The 18,410-nt window shown below is 38.0% G+C and overlaps 1 protein-coding gene across 1 annotated transcript in view; it reads right to left on the minus strand.

Moving 5' to 3' along the window:
* Positions 1 to 4,883: 4,883 nt before the first annotated feature.
* WDR48 (WD repeat domain 48) overlaps positions 4,884 to 18,410 on the minus strand; it is a 29,386-nt gene continuing 15,859 nt past the window's right edge. Inside the window, exons 9-20 of the mRNA XM_014944864.1 lie at positions 18,043 to 18,267; positions 16,772 to 16,846; positions 16,319 to 16,421; positions 15,951 to 16,048; positions 13,980 to 14,087; positions 13,480 to 13,576; positions 12,864 to 12,959; positions 9,971 to 10,076; positions 9,310 to 9,397; positions 8,653 to 8,729; positions 7,597 to 7,789; positions 4,884 to 6,976 (exon numbers count right to left, since the gene is read on the minus strand). Of these exons, the coding sequence (XP_014800350.1) occupies positions 6,881 to 6,976; positions 7,597 to 7,789; positions 8,653 to 8,729; positions 9,310 to 9,397; positions 9,971 to 10,076; positions 12,864 to 12,959; positions 13,480 to 13,576; positions 13,980 to 14,087; positions 15,951 to 16,048; positions 16,319 to 16,421; positions 16,772 to 16,846; positions 18,043 to 18,267 (1,362 nt within the window). The 3' untranslated portion in view covers positions 4,884 to 6,880. The remainder of the gene's footprint in view (positions 6,977 to 7,596; positions 7,790 to 8,652; positions 8,730 to 9,309; positions 9,398 to 9,970; positions 10,077 to 12,863; positions 12,960 to 13,479; positions 13,577 to 13,979; positions 14,088 to 15,950; positions 16,049 to 16,318; positions 16,422 to 16,771; positions 16,847 to 18,042; positions 18,268 to 18,410) is intronic.

Here is an 18,410-nt window from a genome sequence, read left to right on the forward strand (position 1 = left end):
GTGCAAGGGTAGGGGTGTGTATACTTGAGAATACTTATTTAGCACAATATTGTCTCATTTCCTTTTTTGGAGGATCAGGTGGTGGTCTCACAACTTATAAAAAAAAAAAGGTGTGTGTGGGGGAATTAAAATGGTTATTTGAAACAAACCCAAGTCAAAGATGATTTTAAGTCAGGGCTGTGTGTTATCAGTGTGATTAATTATTTCAGTGGAATTAAAGACATCCTGGTTTCTGTAGTGACAGAGAAATAGCTTTTCTTTCAGTTGTGCTTTTCTGTTTACCCAATTCTATTTTTATACAAGTCACTGTAAGTTTAAGACAGGGGGATGGAAGGTGTTAGTGCAGGATTCTATTTTTATAAAAGTCATTGTAACTAAGACAGGGGGATGGAAGGTGTTAGTGCAGCAACAGTTAGTGCTTTTTTTTTTTTGTTTGCATTTGTCTTCAAAAAGCTTCTGAATGTAATAGTAAATGTGAACAATGAAAGAAATGTGAGTGTTTTTACACCCTCAGGGCAGTGATTTATCATGGAATGAAAAGCTTCTGAATGTAATAGCAAATGTGAACAATGAAAGAAATGTGGGTGTTTGTACACCCTCAGGGCAGTGATTTATCATGGAATTTTAAAGCTGCTGACTGGGAATAACTTCACTACAGCTGGTACAGTCACTGTGGGGAAAATCTTAAATGAATTTGAAAATGTAAAATCTTACAATTAAGAGAACGGGGTGCAAGGGTAGGGGTGTGTATACTTGAGAATACTTATTTAGCACAATATTGTCTCATTTCCTTTTCTCTGCCCTGTCTCCTGAGCTGTTTCTGGGGAGGTCAGTAAGAGAAATGAGTGACTTGGCTGAAATCTTGTAAGGATGGAGGACAGGGAGTCTGGGTGACACAGATTTGGCTGCCAGAGCCCAGCTTCAGGGAGAGGGAGCAGGTGAAGCTGCAGCACAAGAGAGGGCTGCAGATGAGTACACCCCTACATGAAATCTTTTATATTTCCCCCATCTCTGTTGTTAGTCTTAAATCCTGCTTCTGCATAAGATACAGTAGCTCTGACCAGGACAGTCAAAGTATATTTTGCTTTTAAAAATGCAGGTAGTAGAATTAAGACTTGAAATTGTCTGTTAATAGCACAACAGATTTTTTTTTCCTATACTGCTGATTTCCTTTTTTCTTCCCCCAACTGACTGATACAAGTGTGACCAGCCACACACTAAAAATAAATGTAATTTAAGCTATGGGTGAGTTTCTTTGGTCTCAGAGCCCGATGATGTTTAGGTGATCGATTTGTTTGTTTTCTCTTGTTTATTTAGGACTGTTCCTAGTCTTACACCTAAGCTGGTAGCCACTTGTTTAAGTGATGCTCTATCATAAGCACCCTTTAGAAATACAAGGGCAGGAGATGTCAAAACTGAATACGAAATTTCAAATGTCACATAAATAAATGGCAAAACGTTCACGGTTTACGCTGTGTCCAGCCTACTTTATATTAGGGAGGAACTTGGAAGTTCCACCAACTATGCTCTTGGAAGGGGTGGTGGGGAGTTGGTTAAAATTTATGAAGACTATTCTTTTTTCATAACATCCAAATTACCATACCCCTTCAGAAAAACCAAATAGAGTTAAACCTCTAGCAGCACTATGTTATATTCTCCTAACCTATAACTTTATCGTTTAAGTGCTGAATGAAGTGAAGGGTTTAACCTCCTCATCAAATGCCTTTTCTCTTGACAATTTGGGGACTGCCTTTTGAGGTGTCTGAAGCTGCCTTCCTGCTGACACAGAGAATGTGCTCTTTTACTCATGGGTGTAGAGGTGAGAAAGCTGATTAGAATTTCCTAGTTTGAAAATAAAACCTAAAAAGAGTGGTAGAACCTCCTGAGTGGGGCTGGATCCGGAATTAATGTATTTAGTGTCTTCAAGGTGAACAACTACTGGCAAGAACGGTTGAAACGCCCAAATTCAGGCAGTGATGACTTTGTTTTCCTTCTCAAACTTTCACAGCAGGCTTGACAACATACTGAGTCTTCTGCTGTCCTACTCCAGGCTGTGGCCACACTTGGCTGAATTCCTCATAGGTGCAGCTGAGAAATCCTGCAGGAAGAGAGACTGGAAGAGCGAGTCGAGATCACGCATCTCCTGCTTATGGGCTCAAATAATGCCCTTCCAGCTGCTGGGGGGTTCAGGATTGAATCTCACCGAGCACAAGGGGTCACAGCAGTAACAGGGGAAGAGGAAGACTTCAGCTGTTCCAGGAGCAGGAGCTCCGCGCTCCTGCACCGTGAATCTCCCAGAAAGGGAAAGCAGCAGAGGCAGCCTCCCACAGAGAAGCCTTTAATTCAATATTTGCCCTCACCCTTCTCCACCTTCCCCCAGAACCAGGCAATTATTTTCCCCACCAAGCAGTTATGGAAGCACCAGGCACCGCCAGCCCTGGCTGTTCAGAGAACACAGCTACAAGTTCCTCCCTGCAGCAGCTTTGACGACACTAATCTCTTATTTCCTGGGCATTGCCACGTGTGTCCACACAGCCTCCCTCTTGGCTTTTGCCTTAAGCAAACACTGATCTGCACGGGTGCTGCTGTAACGCAATTTCAAAGCAACTGTTTGGTTTAAGCTACATTTCTAAGCTACGGAAAGTGATTAAGCCTTCACAGTGCCATGAAAAATGGCTGGAAGAGTGGCACAAGGTCCTCAGAGAGGGGATGGGCACGGGGCACCCAGCCTCTAATCAGTCCCTCTGCTCTGCAGGGTGTTTGTGCAGCTGCTTGCAGAAAAAAAAACCCAGCACATAGTACAGGAAACTATTTTACTCACTCACTTTCTTTTACTCAATCACTTTCTTGATATTTAAGCCTGCATGTGCTTTAAACAGCTCTGTTATCCAGGGGGGCAGTTCCACCTGGCTCCATTCGGGAGCCATCAGCACATCTCCAAGTGTAAGATCATGTGCATAAAGAGTGATGCTAAATTAACAAGTTCAAGAAATTTCTAAGGATCAAGTCTGAACCAAATGGGACCTCTGTGAAGGAAAAAAAATAGTACCTGGGTGTAAAGGACCGGCCAAAAACTGGAGTGCTGGAGCTGGATTCATGCCCTTAACAGTGGCTCTATGCGTTCTCTCTCCTTCCCTAGCAGCTCCACGCCAACTCCCCTCAGCAAACTGACCTCTGCAGCTTCTCCCTCTCCCTTGAGTCTCTCAGATCTGCACATCAACCAGATGCCCATGCTGCAGCCCTGGGACAGCAGCTCTCCCCCCTGCTCTGCTCAAGGCTGGCAGAGGAACACCCTGTCAGTCCCCAGGTCACCCCTCTCCCACTGAACATGAACAACCCCACTAAAAAAATCCCAAGTCCCTTATTTTCCCCCACTGTTTGGCAACGAGGTAGAACTACATGAGTATCTCCTGCCTAGGGCTTATTTGGAGTATTTCTGGGGGGGTTCTAAAAAGTTAACGCTAAATCCTTCAAGTAGTTCTCTTCCTAAAATGATCCTGGCACCTCCTGAGCCTCCTGTGCCTCACCTGAAGGGGAAAAAATAACTTGCCTGACATAGATAAATGTTTTTCCAGGAGATGGGTTAAACAACTGAATACCAGATTTACAACTCCTTTCCCTCATCAACTTGGAAATTAAAAAAAAGCTTCTACACAGCAGCAGCCTTTCATAGGATCATATGGTTTGGGAAAGGTTTGGGTTGGAAGGGACCTTAAAGTCCCTCATCAACTTGGAAATTAAAAAAAAGCTTCTACACAGCAGCAGCCTTTCATAGGATCATGGAATGGTTTGGAAGGGACCTCAAAGACCATCTAGTTCCAACCCCCCTGCCCTGGGCAGGGACACCTCCCACCAGACCAGGTTGCTCCAAGCCCCATCCAGCCTGGCCTTGAACCCCTCCAGGGATGGGGCAGCCACAGCTTCTCTGGGCAACCTCTTCCAGTGTCTCACCACCCTCACAGGAAAGAATTTCTTCCTAATATCTAATGTAAATCTCTCCTCTCCCAGTTTAAAACCCTTAACCCTCATCCTATCACTGCATGCCCTTGTTACAAGTCTCTATGGTTCCAGCACACTGGAGCTCTGTCCCCATCCATAACGCCCCAACAAGCTGTGACTCTCACTGCCATTCAACGCTCTGCAGGCACCTCTCCTGCTCTTGCCTTCAGGACTCTTACAAACAGCACAACTTTAGGAAAAAGTGACAAATTAGAAGTAAGTAGCAAAAAAACCCAAACCCTGTCACTTGATGGATGGATGGATCTCTGATGGATATCTCTGGGAACAGATTTTGTGCAAGAAGGCTTGCACACTTGCTAAATTCTTAAATCCAAGCCAAATTACAAGATCATCATTAAGGGATTTCATTAAAGCGCTGCCATTTCTTCAGCCATCCCATGACTTGAGGCTTCAAAGGACGAAATTAAAAGAAAGTAGCAAAAAAACCCAAACCCTATCACTTGATGGATCCGGAACCTCACGGCTTACATTTGAAGGCTGGCACACTTGCTAAATTCTTCAATCCAAAGCCAATTACAAGATCATCATTAAAGGATTTCATTAAAGCGCTGCCATTTCTTCAGAATTAGAAGTAAGTAGCAAAAAAACCCAAACCCTGTCACTTGATGGATGGATGGATCTCTGATGGATATCTCTGGGAACAGATTTTGTGCAAGAAGGCTTGCACACTTGCTAAATTCTTAAATCCAAGCCAAATTACAAGATCATCATTAAGGGATTTCATTAAAGCGCTGCCATTTCTTCAGCCACCCCATGACTTGAGGCTTCAAAGGACCCCGAAGCCCTTTTAGTACCACCATGAAGTGGCAACGGTCCCAGCTCTAAAATTGCATAATTGATCCAATACACAAAACAACTGGAAAATATTTTAACTAAAGCCTTTTATTCTATACAACTGTGAAACATCATTAACCCTTCTGGCATTGCAGACTCTTCTGTCAATCTTTCTCGAAACTGTGTTTTGGGATGGTTAGAAAGGAAAAAAAAAAAATAATAAAAAAAAAATTACCACCTTGGGTGATTCCAAACAAAATCACTGGGAGCAATTCCAATGGATACAATGGGACAGCAAGACAACCAGAAAAAAAACCAACCCCAAACCCAAACAGTGCCTGTTGGAACAAGCATAGACCCTTGCTATTAATAAATACAAGTCAGGACAGTTTATCAATAAAAGTTACAGTTCTGTTTAACTATTAAATTCACAAATATCACTAAAAAAATGTGCAGTTCTAGCACAATTGTGTCAAAGTGAGCATACACAGAAATGGGGATTAGAAACTGAAACTGACTCCCAAAAGACAGGGAAAAAAAAGACATGCTGGCTTAGTTCTCAACCATATCTTTTGTTTAAGTGATGAGTTGGTTTAGCTCGGTTAAGAGTGTGCAGAAGGTAATGATTTGATTATTTTTTCAAATAAAATACGATGAAAAATATTTTACTTTTTGTTCTGACCAATACGATCCCAGTAATAGAATTTATTGGGACTTTCTTTAGGCCTCAACCTAAATCTTGACAGCAAGATACAGGAAGGGCAAGAGCATCTGTCTCCTGAAGAAACTCCAATAATATATTGCCCTTTGAAGGCACTTTGTGCTTCTGCTTCAGACAAGTGTCATTTTTACACAATTTCTTTACGAGGATTTGTAATTTGTAATTTCTGGCTGCAAATGGTTTTTCTGGGACAGCCCCACATTTTCTCACGAAAAGCTGAAATGCCTTTACCCCCTCCCCCCAATAAGTTAAACTCTATAAAAGACTACTATGAGTCTATGACAGTCACAGATTTTTAGAAATAACAGTGAAAAGAAGATCCGCATAAATCTATAACAAAAGAACAACTGCATATAAAACATCGGAAAAGAAGAATAAGTATTTTTATATCATGAATATGAAATCTGCTGAGAAGTTTTCTAAAGTTTAACATTAAACATATGAAGTTATTTGCAGAATGGTCTGAAGTTTTAACAAAACGTCACATAGATTTGGAGCACAGTTACCAAAAATTAGACTCGTGTGTCTTCAGAACACCTAGGACACAGTGCAGGAAATAGTTATAGATATTTAAAAAAAAAAAACAACAAAACAAAAAAACCCAAAGAAAAGACTTTAAGTTGCTGCAAAGCATGTTCACTCTATGATGATGCACAGCATCACTGGACTGACTGCTACAATATTTATCTAGTGTTCTCATTCTGTGTGTCAACAGCTCTGTAAAGCAACAATTGTGTTGCAATATTAAAACAATTCTAATATTAACCCTTCATTTGCAATTAAATGGGCCAATTCTTTCAAGTATACAATACCTATTTGCTGTTGGTTTTCTTTTCCAAATTTCTTTAAGTGGTAGAAGCGTTTGAGTAACCCGTGAGAAATCGTTGTAGGAATTTTATGAATGGAATGTACTAAAAAAAAAAAAAAAAACACCTTGTGTGCAATTCTGAATTCTATTGTGAACACAGTGACTACTATGGCCAAAAAGATTTCATATCAAGCATGAGCAGATGAGGATATTATGGTCTGGAAAAAAAAAATGAAAGCAAAAAGGAGGAAGCAAAAGTCTGCACTGGATGATCATCCATTCTCTGTACACCTCACACAACACGAACCACTCAGGGACTTCCCATCTCATTGGCTGAGATGAGGACAGACTTTAGTTTAAGTCATATAGATATTTTTTTTTTTTCCTCTATATTACAGATCTATTAGTCACTTCAATTAAATGTATACTTTCCGTCCATACTGAGTCATTAGAAGTCTCATCTACCTTAGGGGTTCAGTGGGCTTCTATAGTACTACTCTTGGAACCAGTACAGTATGGTCAAGTAAATAAGGAACCATTTGGGTCCACCAAGCCCTTCACGTTGACTTCTGGCGATAATGAAGCGTCAGATCACCACCGCTCTTCCAAATGAAGTGCTTTACAGTTCGAAGGTCCATATTCGGATCCAAAACCTAAAGTAGTAAAAAATAATCTCTTAATCCACAAATTTGCTGGAAATTCAAAGCTAAAACGGCTCTGGTTGGGTTAATCAATCCCATGGGAGAGCTGGCTTCAAAAAGGAACCACGCCAAGGCTCGTGTTTTTCAACCAGCAAGTACAACTGTTGCATTGCTGAAAGGTTTTATCAAGGTAGCATATAGCTTCATGTTACAATCATCTCCTCAGTATTTAATCTTCATGCACTTATTACACTTATTAGTGAGTTCATGATTTTGGACAAATTTGGGAAAATTTGGGGCATTTTCTGCTAGAAATGTGGAATTAAAACCATTCAAAAATGTTAGAAATGGAACTCTATGGAATTGTATTAAGTCCATTTGTGGGGTGTGAGTAAGTAATTCCACAGAGGCTACTGGTCAGAACCAAATTAACCAGGGATACTATATAAATTCTTTGATCCAGCTGCCTGCAACTGCCCAAACTGGTGCCAGCCAGACATCAAAACATTTACTTAGTTTTAAAGGTAACAAATAATCTACAGCATATTTCAAGCTCAGCATTCAGAAATTCACAAGTGATTCAGTGCTAGACATGGGTTTTGTCCACAGGCTGAGACACCCAAGTAACTTACCTGGTCCTGGCACAGAAGCTCAATCTTCTCCTCTGCCAGCACAGCGATGTCCTCCTCTTTCTCTTGTTCTCCTGCCTTTTCATTATTGGAAGAGCTGGTTGTCTGAGACTCATTATCCAAGTTGATGATTTTCTCATACACGTGTTCCATCACTTTTCTCACCTGAAGCATATCACTTGCTGACAGTCGGTCTCTATATAAGGTAAGCAAAGTTTGGGAGGAAAAAACTTGAGAAACTCTGTTTCTTATCTTCACAATACCCTATCTATTGCAAACTATGCAAGCACACAAATAAGCTCTTGACATTATAATAAGTTTAACAATAAATTATCATGATCATCCAGAACACCATGACCATAACAGCTATTTATCCGAAGATTTACCCAGCAAAAGGGACTCAGAATAAGTGGTAAGATATTCAAAAGACTGAATTAAAAATCAAACCTTAGATGAAGAACATTGTACACAACCCTCATTCTTTCCATAGAAAGGGATTAGTAAGAAAAGGACAGAGGATATGGAATAAGAAAAAAGGTAAGCCAGAATATGCTTTTCACACTACTACATTAACAGAGAGACATTCTAAAGTAATAAGCAGCAGTGTATTTTGTGGGAAAACCACAAAAGTCTATGAAGCTCCTCTTTCACAAATTGTCTCTCACGTAAAGAACTCAACAAGACTTAAAGAGGAACTGGGCATTAGTGGAAAATACCCCAAACTGTTGTATATAAACAGTAAGCACATTGTGACACTGACCTCATATCTGAGGACCTGCATTGATTTCTAACCTACAGAGCTCCCAGTTACAGCTAATGTGATGGGCAGACTATATTGTATCCCCTGCTGTCAGGTTTTGTACCTTTTCCTTTTAAAAAGCTGTTATTCATCACAGTTAGAAATAGGAAACATAATGTAAATATGTATCATTAGTATATTTTAAAATAATAATAATTATTATTAAATGATAATTTCAAAATAAATCATTATCTTTCATATATTTAAATAATAATAATTAAAAATAATTAGTAATAAAAATGACAATATGCATTACTTACTTCTTTAGAGTTTTTGCCCCTGATGATGAATGCGGTTGGAGGTAGAAGGGAATCTTATTGAATTTGGGCATATTTTTCTAGAACGAAACAAATTTCAAAAGTGTTAATTTAGGATGAACGGTTATCAGCTCCTATTTCCACCAGCTGGTATGTGAAGTGTATTCAGCTCCTAATTATCAAAAACCAAGAGAGATTCTTAATCAACATAAGCACCGCAGCCAGCTTCCAAATTACTCATACTCCTGAGATGCTTCAATTTAGATGATGCACATATTAAGTCTAGCTTTTGAATATAAATGATCACTCATTTCAAAGGAAATTAGATAGTATCAAAAGACTGCAGCGATATGAAGAGTATTCTCTGCTCCTGAGCTCCACACTTGAAAAGGATACTAATTATGCCCAGTGCTTTGAATTCTTTTTCTAAGACTTTCAGTCAAAAGAAAGTGAACAGAAATTCATTTTTTAATGTGTCCAGTTAAGGTATCTCAAGGGGTCTTGAATATAGACCTTGAGAACACTTATTTTAAATACAAACAGAGCAAAAATTTAATTTGCCTTTTCAGCTCCTGTATAGTTAAAAAAGCCTGTAATTCACCTTAAAAAAAAAAAAAATAAATCCAACAAAACAGCAAAATCTATCCATGTGATACTTACATCCACAGTGATGTCAATTACCCATTGTGGCACAGTTTCATTAAGAAGCATAGATTCAGTTTCACCACCCGAATCCCGACATAATAACCTAAGACAGGGAGAAATAACCTTTGTGAATGAAAACAATTATTGTAATGCACATTAAAAAGCTCTCAGGAGAGGACCTGCCCTATTAATGGGCCGGGAGCTTGAACTTGGTTAGCTGGCCCTTCACATCATCAAACTTATTGGGGAAGTGATCACACGTTTTCCATAAAGACCAGAAAAAGTAGCTGCAGGAAGAGGACAGATTTCTAGGGCAGAAACAGGGAGAAATATCTCAGGAGACCACAGGCTATGGCACAAAGAAATTTTAAAAACTACTTAGCTCTTGGATTGTGTATGTTTGTGTGTTGAGGTACAAAACTGTCAAGAGAAGGGGAAAGGTGTCTGGCAGAAAGCAGGTATCTTCTGCTTGGGACATAAAGCATCTGCTAAGCTCTCACCAAATGGAAAGAATCAAACCAATTTTAAGAAATGTGCACATAAATATTGAAACAAAGCAACATAATTTTACATACAGCACAGAATGGATGCAAGTGTTACATTTTGATAACATTTCTGCTTGCACAAAGGAAATGATTGTTTAAGCCACTGAATGTACACTCTTGAATTTTTATACCTGAACAAAGTGCGTCCTCCAGCCTCACCAAAAATAACTGGTGTATGTGGTGGCACTTGAAAATACCCATTTCCTTTCTGGACTCTGTTCTCCTGCTCACCATTCACTGTTGGAAAACAACATACACAACAGTGAGACTTCACTAGGCCTTAAAATCGAGTATACACAGACCAACAAGTGTATTTTTCCACCTGCAGCCAATTTATTTCAGAAATTAACAAAATCATAAGCTTCATAAAACCCAAGAAAATCCCCATTTCCAACACATAGCAAGTATATAAAAAAAACCTACTATAGATTAACTAGTTGAACAGGGGTTTGACAGGACAAGAGGAAACGGGCACAAACTTGAACATAAGAAGTTCCACCTAAACATGAGGAGGAACTTCTTCACATTGAGGGTGGCAGAGGCCTGGAACAGGCTGCCTAGGGAGGTGGTGGAGTCTCCTTCTCTGGAGACATTCCAAACCCCACCTGGACACGTTCCTGTGCAACCTGCTCTGGGTGGACCTGCTTTGGCAGGGGGGTTGGAGGAGATGATCTCCAGAGGTCCCTTCCAACCCCATGTGATTCTGTGATTCTGCAAGGCCTATCCCAAAAGCCTTTCAGAAAAGGGAAATAAAGCTCACGAGCCAAAACATGCTAACTACTTTTCTCCAGTTCCATAACAGAACTCTGGGGATTTGTGAAATTGAACAATATTAATATTAGAAACCAACTAAGGAGACTTTGCTGAGACAAGACTGTTCCCACCTCCCCGGCACGGACAGTACAGAATTCCAAAGGATGTTAGATTTGCTGTTCTACCTGGACTTGCCAGAAGTCACATTAGTAGACTAGTAAAGCTCAGACCCACATTTCCTTGAAGTTACTGCATACTAAATTCAATTTATTTTTAGCTAGTTATAGCAGTGTGGTCTTCAAACACTGAAGAACCTGACTCCACATCAGATTGATAGGATAAGATCAAAGAAAATTTCGCATATTTATGCACCTCTTGAACAGTGCAGCTTCTAGTCACAGGTATCTTGAAATACAATATAGAAGTATTTAGATTTAGTATTTAGATACAATATAAAAGTATTTAGTATTTAGATTAGTATCCACTTGAGAAAGATCATCTCGATCACATTGTGTCATCTAATTACTGTATTTGAAAGCCTTCCTTTCACTTGAGAAAGATCATCTCGACATTGTGTCATCTAATTACTGTATTTGAAAATGACATTGAATTCAAGCAACATAAAAAAATTAAAAAGGCATCACCTCCCGAGAGTAATAATTCCTTAGCTTTCTGACCAGTAACACATCTAGTGAATGAAAGGTAAAAGTCGTATGAAGCAAAGAAAACAAAACAGAAAACTCATTCTTTGTTAGAAGGGGTGAATGTGATACTGAAGTTAGAGCAAGTGAAAAATCCTATAGTTTGAAAGATTTCTTCATTAGAGATCTGTTAACAACTGAAAGGAACAATACTGCACATATACATATATGTGTATACTTTAGTTCTTTCTTTACACAAATTTCAGTGTCCAACAGGTATACTTTATCTTCTTAAATGACCCTTCAGTGTCAATTTCTTAACTGTTACTTTTGAAAGGGAAAACAAAGACTGATTCTATAGTGAGTATTCTAAACATTCCACTAATCCACAACTATTCACAGAAATAAGTACTGCAGCATCATTGTTCCAACGAGACAAAAGCCTCAGTTATGCTTCTCACACATTGTCTGGCTCTCAAGCTGTGGACTGACAATACACAAAAGTATGAGAATCAGCACTTTATCCAGAGCCGCCTGCCAAGTGCTGTAACCCTCCCTGGAGGTCATTTTTGAAGAAAGAAAGTAGCTAACTCTTGGTACAATCTTTGTCACAAAACGGCAAGATATTGCTGAACTTACAGTTTTCTTAATTGCATTATCTGTAGGAAGTAATTTCTTAATCACCAAAGACAAGACTATTCAGTGAACTCTGATCTGGGTTGAATTCATTTCAACATAATTCATAAGTTCAGGATTTACACAGACTCCTCTATTCTGCCGAATTCAGCCACTCTCTTACATTTTACATAGCTGTGTTGTTTATGTCATGCCCAATTAGACTTAGAATTATTACCTTAAAAAAAACTACTCTAAGATGGTTCTGTATAGACTTACCCCATGTGTTATTCTAACAGCCATTGAATTTTTTTTTTTCCAATAAATCTTTCTTTTATTTTATATTGTTCATAATATTTAGAAACAAACTGGAATTACGTCACCAGAATACCGGCTAATGTTGAATAACTGAACTATTGCTCTTTGCTCCCATTATCTAGGCTGTTTCTTTTCCAAGTCAAGCCTTAGTTTTGCCAGTAATTGTTTTTCCATCAAGGCATCATGTTTCTGTAACTTCGGAATCATCTATTCACCCACTTTTTTTACAGACTAGAATTGTTTTCCAATAAATCTTTCTTTTATTTTATATTGTTCATAATATTTAGAAACAAACTGGAATTACGTCACCAGAATACCGGCTAATGTTGAATAACTGAACTATTGCTCTTTGCTCCCATTATCTAGGCTGTTTCTTTTCCAAGTCAAGCCTTAGTTTTGCCAGTAATTGTTTTTCCATCAAGGCATCATGTTTCTGTAACTTCGGAATCATCTATTCACCCACTTTTTTTACAGACTATCACAGAATTATTCAGATTTTTGGTGACTTTCAGAGGAAGAAAGCTACTCAGCAAATGTTGGTGTAAAGCAAATTTAAAAGCATTAAAAACATTAGTCTATAATGCATAGAGGCAAGTTTAAGACAGCAAGTCACGTTATATCTGTTAAAGAAACAGAAATATAAACAAACTGAATCTATGAAAAAACCCTAAAAAAAGGAAAATATTAAAATACTAACCATGGTTTATTTCGTTTTCTTCTTCATCCATTGGATTGATATGTGTTCTAGGCCAATACTCCAAAAGTGCCTGTAGCAGAAGCCCTCCAAGGTTTACTGTCAAGACATAACGAGGTAGAAGTTCAGCTACATAAAAACCACTGGCATCATAATATTCTACATTTGATCCACAGCTGAAAACTTTCCCAAAAGTATAAGTAGTTCTGTTCCCAGACTAAACTATTAAAGGGCACAGAAATCTGATCATCACAGAGCTATAAGTTACAATCTTTCAGAAAAAGCTGATCTTAAAATCAGCACTGTTGGATCACTCACATACTGTAACATTCTCTAGATTAGGTAATAATTCTAAGTTTAAGAATATTACTTTTTTTCCTTTTGCTTCTTGAAGGTTTTAAACCAAGTTAAATAGAGAACCTGAACATGACTGAAATGTTTCAGAAAAAAGCAAACATTCTTCTTGGAGAATTCCCTGCAGAATTTAGTTTCAAGAAAATAAGCCCTAAAATCCAACCAGCTACTGCTGTATGTGGCACAAGAATACTTTAAATCATAAATACTGGAATTTATTCTGCTCTTTTGTTCCACTAAAACACTAATATTAGTTAAAACTTACATTTTGGATCAGAACCATCTGGACTGCTAAATCCAGCATCCTTTGCTGAAACCCAGGCTGCAAAGCAGTCACTTTCATCCAAAGTAATTGTCAACATCTGTTGGAAAAAGACCACCAAGAAGAGGAATGCAATAGTTGTTTTGTATTTAACAAGTCTATAAATTTATTTTGTTCATACTTAACTGGGAATATAAACCAAAGAATTTCTAAATGCATGATAGGACACTTTGTTTGCCAAATTGTATTCATTCATATTTAGTATTGGTGGGTTTAAACTGACCATACCATGAGAAAAAAAAAAAAAAAAAAATAATCTGTTTTTCAGATTATTGAGAACTGAGGTAAAATTTGCTGATTTGCTTCAAAATAAATCTAACCTATCCGATAGATGATGATCATCCTTCAAAACTTATAACCCAATAAAACCTTCCTGAACAAACAGTACATGAAAATACATGAAGTATGACATTAGAAAAACAGATTTAGAAGTTGTATCTCACCCCAGTTTTCAAGTCTACTGAGAACCAGTTTGGCACATACACCATTTTAAATCTCTTCTTAATTTCTTCTTCAAAGTCTACTTTCCCAAGATCTTCAACTTTACATGCCTGTATGCCAAAAGAAAGACATAAGTCTTTAAATTCCGAGTACTGAGTCATATTAACACCTCAAATCTTTTACTTGACTTTCATATACACTCGGAATAATTAAAACTTACTATTTCTCCATGAGTACTGTTGACCAGAAACAAACAACTTAAAGGTTCAAATTTTTCTCAAGAAACTGAACAATAGTTTAGGTGGTAAGTAATTTTATTTATTGTTTATTTCTGAGGTAGTGGCATCAAGCCTATGCAGAGGTATGGAAGTATTACTTCACATTAATAAAAAACATTTTCCCTATCACTGAACAGACAGTTGTCTTCTAGTGCCCTCTGCCACAATTCTCCCCATCAATAGCAATACTTCAGTACAATTCTCCAACACTAATATTTACTGCAAGTTTAGCACCTCAGCTACTGCAAAGGGAACAGCAGAGAGTGAATTTGTGTGCGGATTCTTTTTTCCTGTTAAAGTTTATCTATCTGTTTTATTGTATGCTTTTATTTTTAAAGTTCCTCAAGTAATTCTGTTAACATCCCAATTCTTGTAATCCATTTGCAGAGTCATCTTGAAACCTGAAACACATGCTTTGAGCAAACTAAGGATTATAACCTTGCAAGACTTATTTCCTCAAAACCCAGGAAAAGTTACAGGAAGCAAAGTCTGAAGGGTGCAGCTACAGGTAAAAAACCCTATTCTCCCTTCTTCCAGCAGTCTCCATAAAGCATCTCAGATTTAGACTGCAGTGATCCTACACATAAGATGACTCTTTGACCTGGCAAGTAACCCCAACTCTACAGTGAATACGTATTTAAACATATCTAAGAGATGCTTCCGAAACCCCTACCAACAAAAGAGAAAAGGAATTGAATGAAGGTAGAAACTAACATTAACATTTGGTTTTGGTCCTGAGATCTAATACTGTACTTAAATATACACCGACTGTAAACAAAAGAAAGAAAAGCTATTCACTTTTTCACAGAAGATAATTTTTAGTCCAAATTTACATTCTCTAACTTAACTCCCTTCTTTCTTAGTTCAGTCAGCAACTCAGTAAGTCAGCTGGACGTGCTTTACTTCATTACTGAATCTTGGCTGGAGCACTGCATCGTTCAAGATGAAGAAAAGCTTTTGAATTTCAAAATGGATTTTGCAAGAGAAGAAATTGCTGACCATCTCACTGATCTGGGATTCTAGTCGTTTGTCTCTGCACTCTTCTCCCTCTCCTCTGACCAACCATTGGGTAAAGCAAGATAAAAGAAATACCAAGCCAAGCCTTTCTCCTCTCACAGGAGCAAGCAACACGAGGTGGGATCCATGTCTCCTGCTAACTTTCCTTCCAGTCCTGCCTCCCTTTGCTTTTTTCACCAGCGATGAGTTCTCACTCCCAGGCTGCTCACAGACTCCCAGTCAGCACATGCGTGTGGGATCCCTGGGATCCCAGCAGGACATGAAGTGCAGGCTTCCCTTTCTTATGCTATTCCATACCCCAGGGGCTTTCAGAAGCCCTCTTTAAAAAAAAAAAAAAAAAAGACCCAGTCCAAACCAACATTACGGTTTTCAAGGAGAGAATTCAAGGGTCTGAATTTCAGATGAGTGAAAAATGTCACTACCCAGCCTCATGTCAAGCAAAGGCGCAGAAAAGCTCAGAAATCCCCCTGCCCTTTCAAAACCAATCTTTGCATTATGTTTTGGGACAGAAAGATGGCTTACTTTCTACCATAGGACTAAAAAATAAATGTAAAAAAAGGTACAAAATAAATAATTATCCAATAGTAAAATGTTTAATCCAAAATTACATGTAAAAAAAAGGTACGAAATAAATAATCATCCAATAGTAAAATGTTTAATCCAAAATTATATACTTACCTTCAAGACATCCCAGTATGCCACATTATTATTTGTGTCTTTGGTTAATATGTGCCTCTTGTCGTTAAGAATGTGGCACTGAATAATACTAGCACCCCCTAGCAAATAAACAAGAATTAAAGTCACTACAGTGATTTTTCTAATATTACATTAAATTAAAACTGTATAGCACGCGTGTGATTGTTCTTTGGTTTCACTATTTGATGTAAGACTCAGATATCACTAACACTAGAGAGATGATAACCACATTGTCTTTGTTTTGGTCGAAATCAAGTACCTAAAAACTTGAGCCAGTCTTAAAGATGTACCATTTCTGCTAATGATAACAGGTAACATTTTATAAGGTACTCTGGAAAACAGCTGTTTACCTTTTATAACTTGGTCAGGCTGTGTACACAGGGGTGGTATAGGATTGGTACAATCATTATCATAATCTCCAGATGCTCTAAAATTATGAATTCCCTTCAAAGTCTAAAGAAAGAAACAAAATAATGACACATTCGCAACAATCTATAAACTTTGCTTTTTATCTGTGAGCAGCAGCTGCCAGTTCATGCTGATATTTTGATGTTAACCATCCAGTTCTGAGTAAGAGAATTTATATCTAAAAGCAGCATATATAGATAGTAAAGTAATTCAAAACTTAATGTAATTTGATCAATTTCTGTATTAGTATTTTATAATATTTTTTTGAAAGAAAGTTGACAGATTGTAGCAAGTCACAGTCAAATTGCAAGCAACAGCCCAACAGTTCCCACATCAAGACTGCAGATCCCACGGCTACTTAATTGCATTCAGAGAGTGTAAAATATATCACTTACCCACTTATTCACAGAGGATTTAGTTGTTGCAACCCAAAGTGCTGGAGGAGGATCAGCCGATCTATCAAGTTCCATCTAAATAATGAAACCACAGATATTTTCAGGCACACTTAACTTAATTTTCCTTTATTTAATTTTTTTTTTTTCCTGTATAGACCTGCTCCCTTACTTGGATATATGTCAGAAACAGCACTACTTTCAGTTTACCAAAGAAATATGAAGTTAAATAAAAGATAACTAAACTACGATTTTTGAAACTCCAGAGAATTTGTTTCAAATATCTAACAAATAAATTCTGGACGTGGACAATAGTAGCTGCAATGTGTCTGAAGAGCCAGTATTTAAAGTTGCTTCTAGCACGATGCAATCTTGTCTAATGGACAGTTTGATATTTTTCTGAATTACTTTGCACTCAAATACTTCACATAGCTAAAATGAGAATACAAGAAGTTCTGTACTAATGAAAAAGCAGAAAGTTATATGTTTTGCTCTGTTGGTACATTCCTTGGACAATAACAAATCACGGTAGCAAAGATACTAGAGACTCCTTCTGATCTTTGTGCAGCTGACCATGGCTTTCATTTTCCAGTTTGAGCTGAAATTTCTCAGATTCTGAACTTTTTCAAAACTACATTAATATATCCATGGATTTATCTGAACATACTAAGCCAACAGAGTTCACTCACAATGAAAGCCAGATTGCTTTTATACTGGTATCTGTTTCATTTGCACACTCCTTATACACCTATGTATTCCCAAGGTCATAAATATTGCTGCTATGAAACATCCAATTTTGTCTAAAGCCTTGGCAATGCTGGCTTAATTTCTTAAAACGGTACTAGAGTCTGGTAAAAAATTTTAACGTCTGAAGCATTTTTAATTTCAGTTATATTCAAATTTGCACATTTTAAGAAGCTGCCAGGCATTTATCTTCCTCAGACAATTGAGTTTATTTAGGAGACAAACCCAATATACTGAAGATGTGGTGTAGTAAATACTTGTTACTCAATACACGTTCTTCTATCAACTTATACCTCAAACCACTATTTCAGTAGACAACATGCAATACAATTACACTTCTATACTGTGAGGGTGACAAAGCACCAGTACAGGTTGACCAGAGAGGCCTCCAAGTCTCCATCCCTGGAGATATTCAAAAGCTGGTCCTGAGCAACCAGCTCTAGGTGGTCCTGCTTGAGCAGGGCAGTTGGACCAGATGACCTCCAGAGATCATTTCCAACCTCAACTATTCTATGATTCAACTCAATTACCTTAAGAACGGGTGCCTTTTCTTCACAGATAAGCACACGGATATCAGGATTTCGTAAATCTGTACAATAAATCTTCCTGTCTCTTCCTCCTGAATAAACATGAGTGAAGGCTTCATTGACCTGCAGAGCCCAAACACCTTCATCGTGGACTCGATATGTGGCTATACATCTCTGCTGCCCAAGGGACCACAGGCGGATAGTCCCATCAGAGCTACCTGAAAGACACTGAGCAACAACCATCATACTTAAATCAAGCAGGTAGTTAAGTCTCTCAAAATAATTTTTTCCATAAAGAGCTTTCATAATTCTTATGGTTATATTTTTCCATTAAGACAGTGCTGAACAAAGACTGGCAGTTAACAACTCTA

This window comes from Calidris pugnax, unplaced genomic scaffold (assembly GCF_001431845.1).
Source record: "Calidris pugnax isolate Ruff unplaced genomic scaffold, ASM143184v1 scaffold54, whole genome shotgun sequence".
Lineage (NCBI taxonomy): Eukaryota > Metazoa > Chordata > Aves > Charadriiformes > Scolopacidae > Calidris > Calidris pugnax.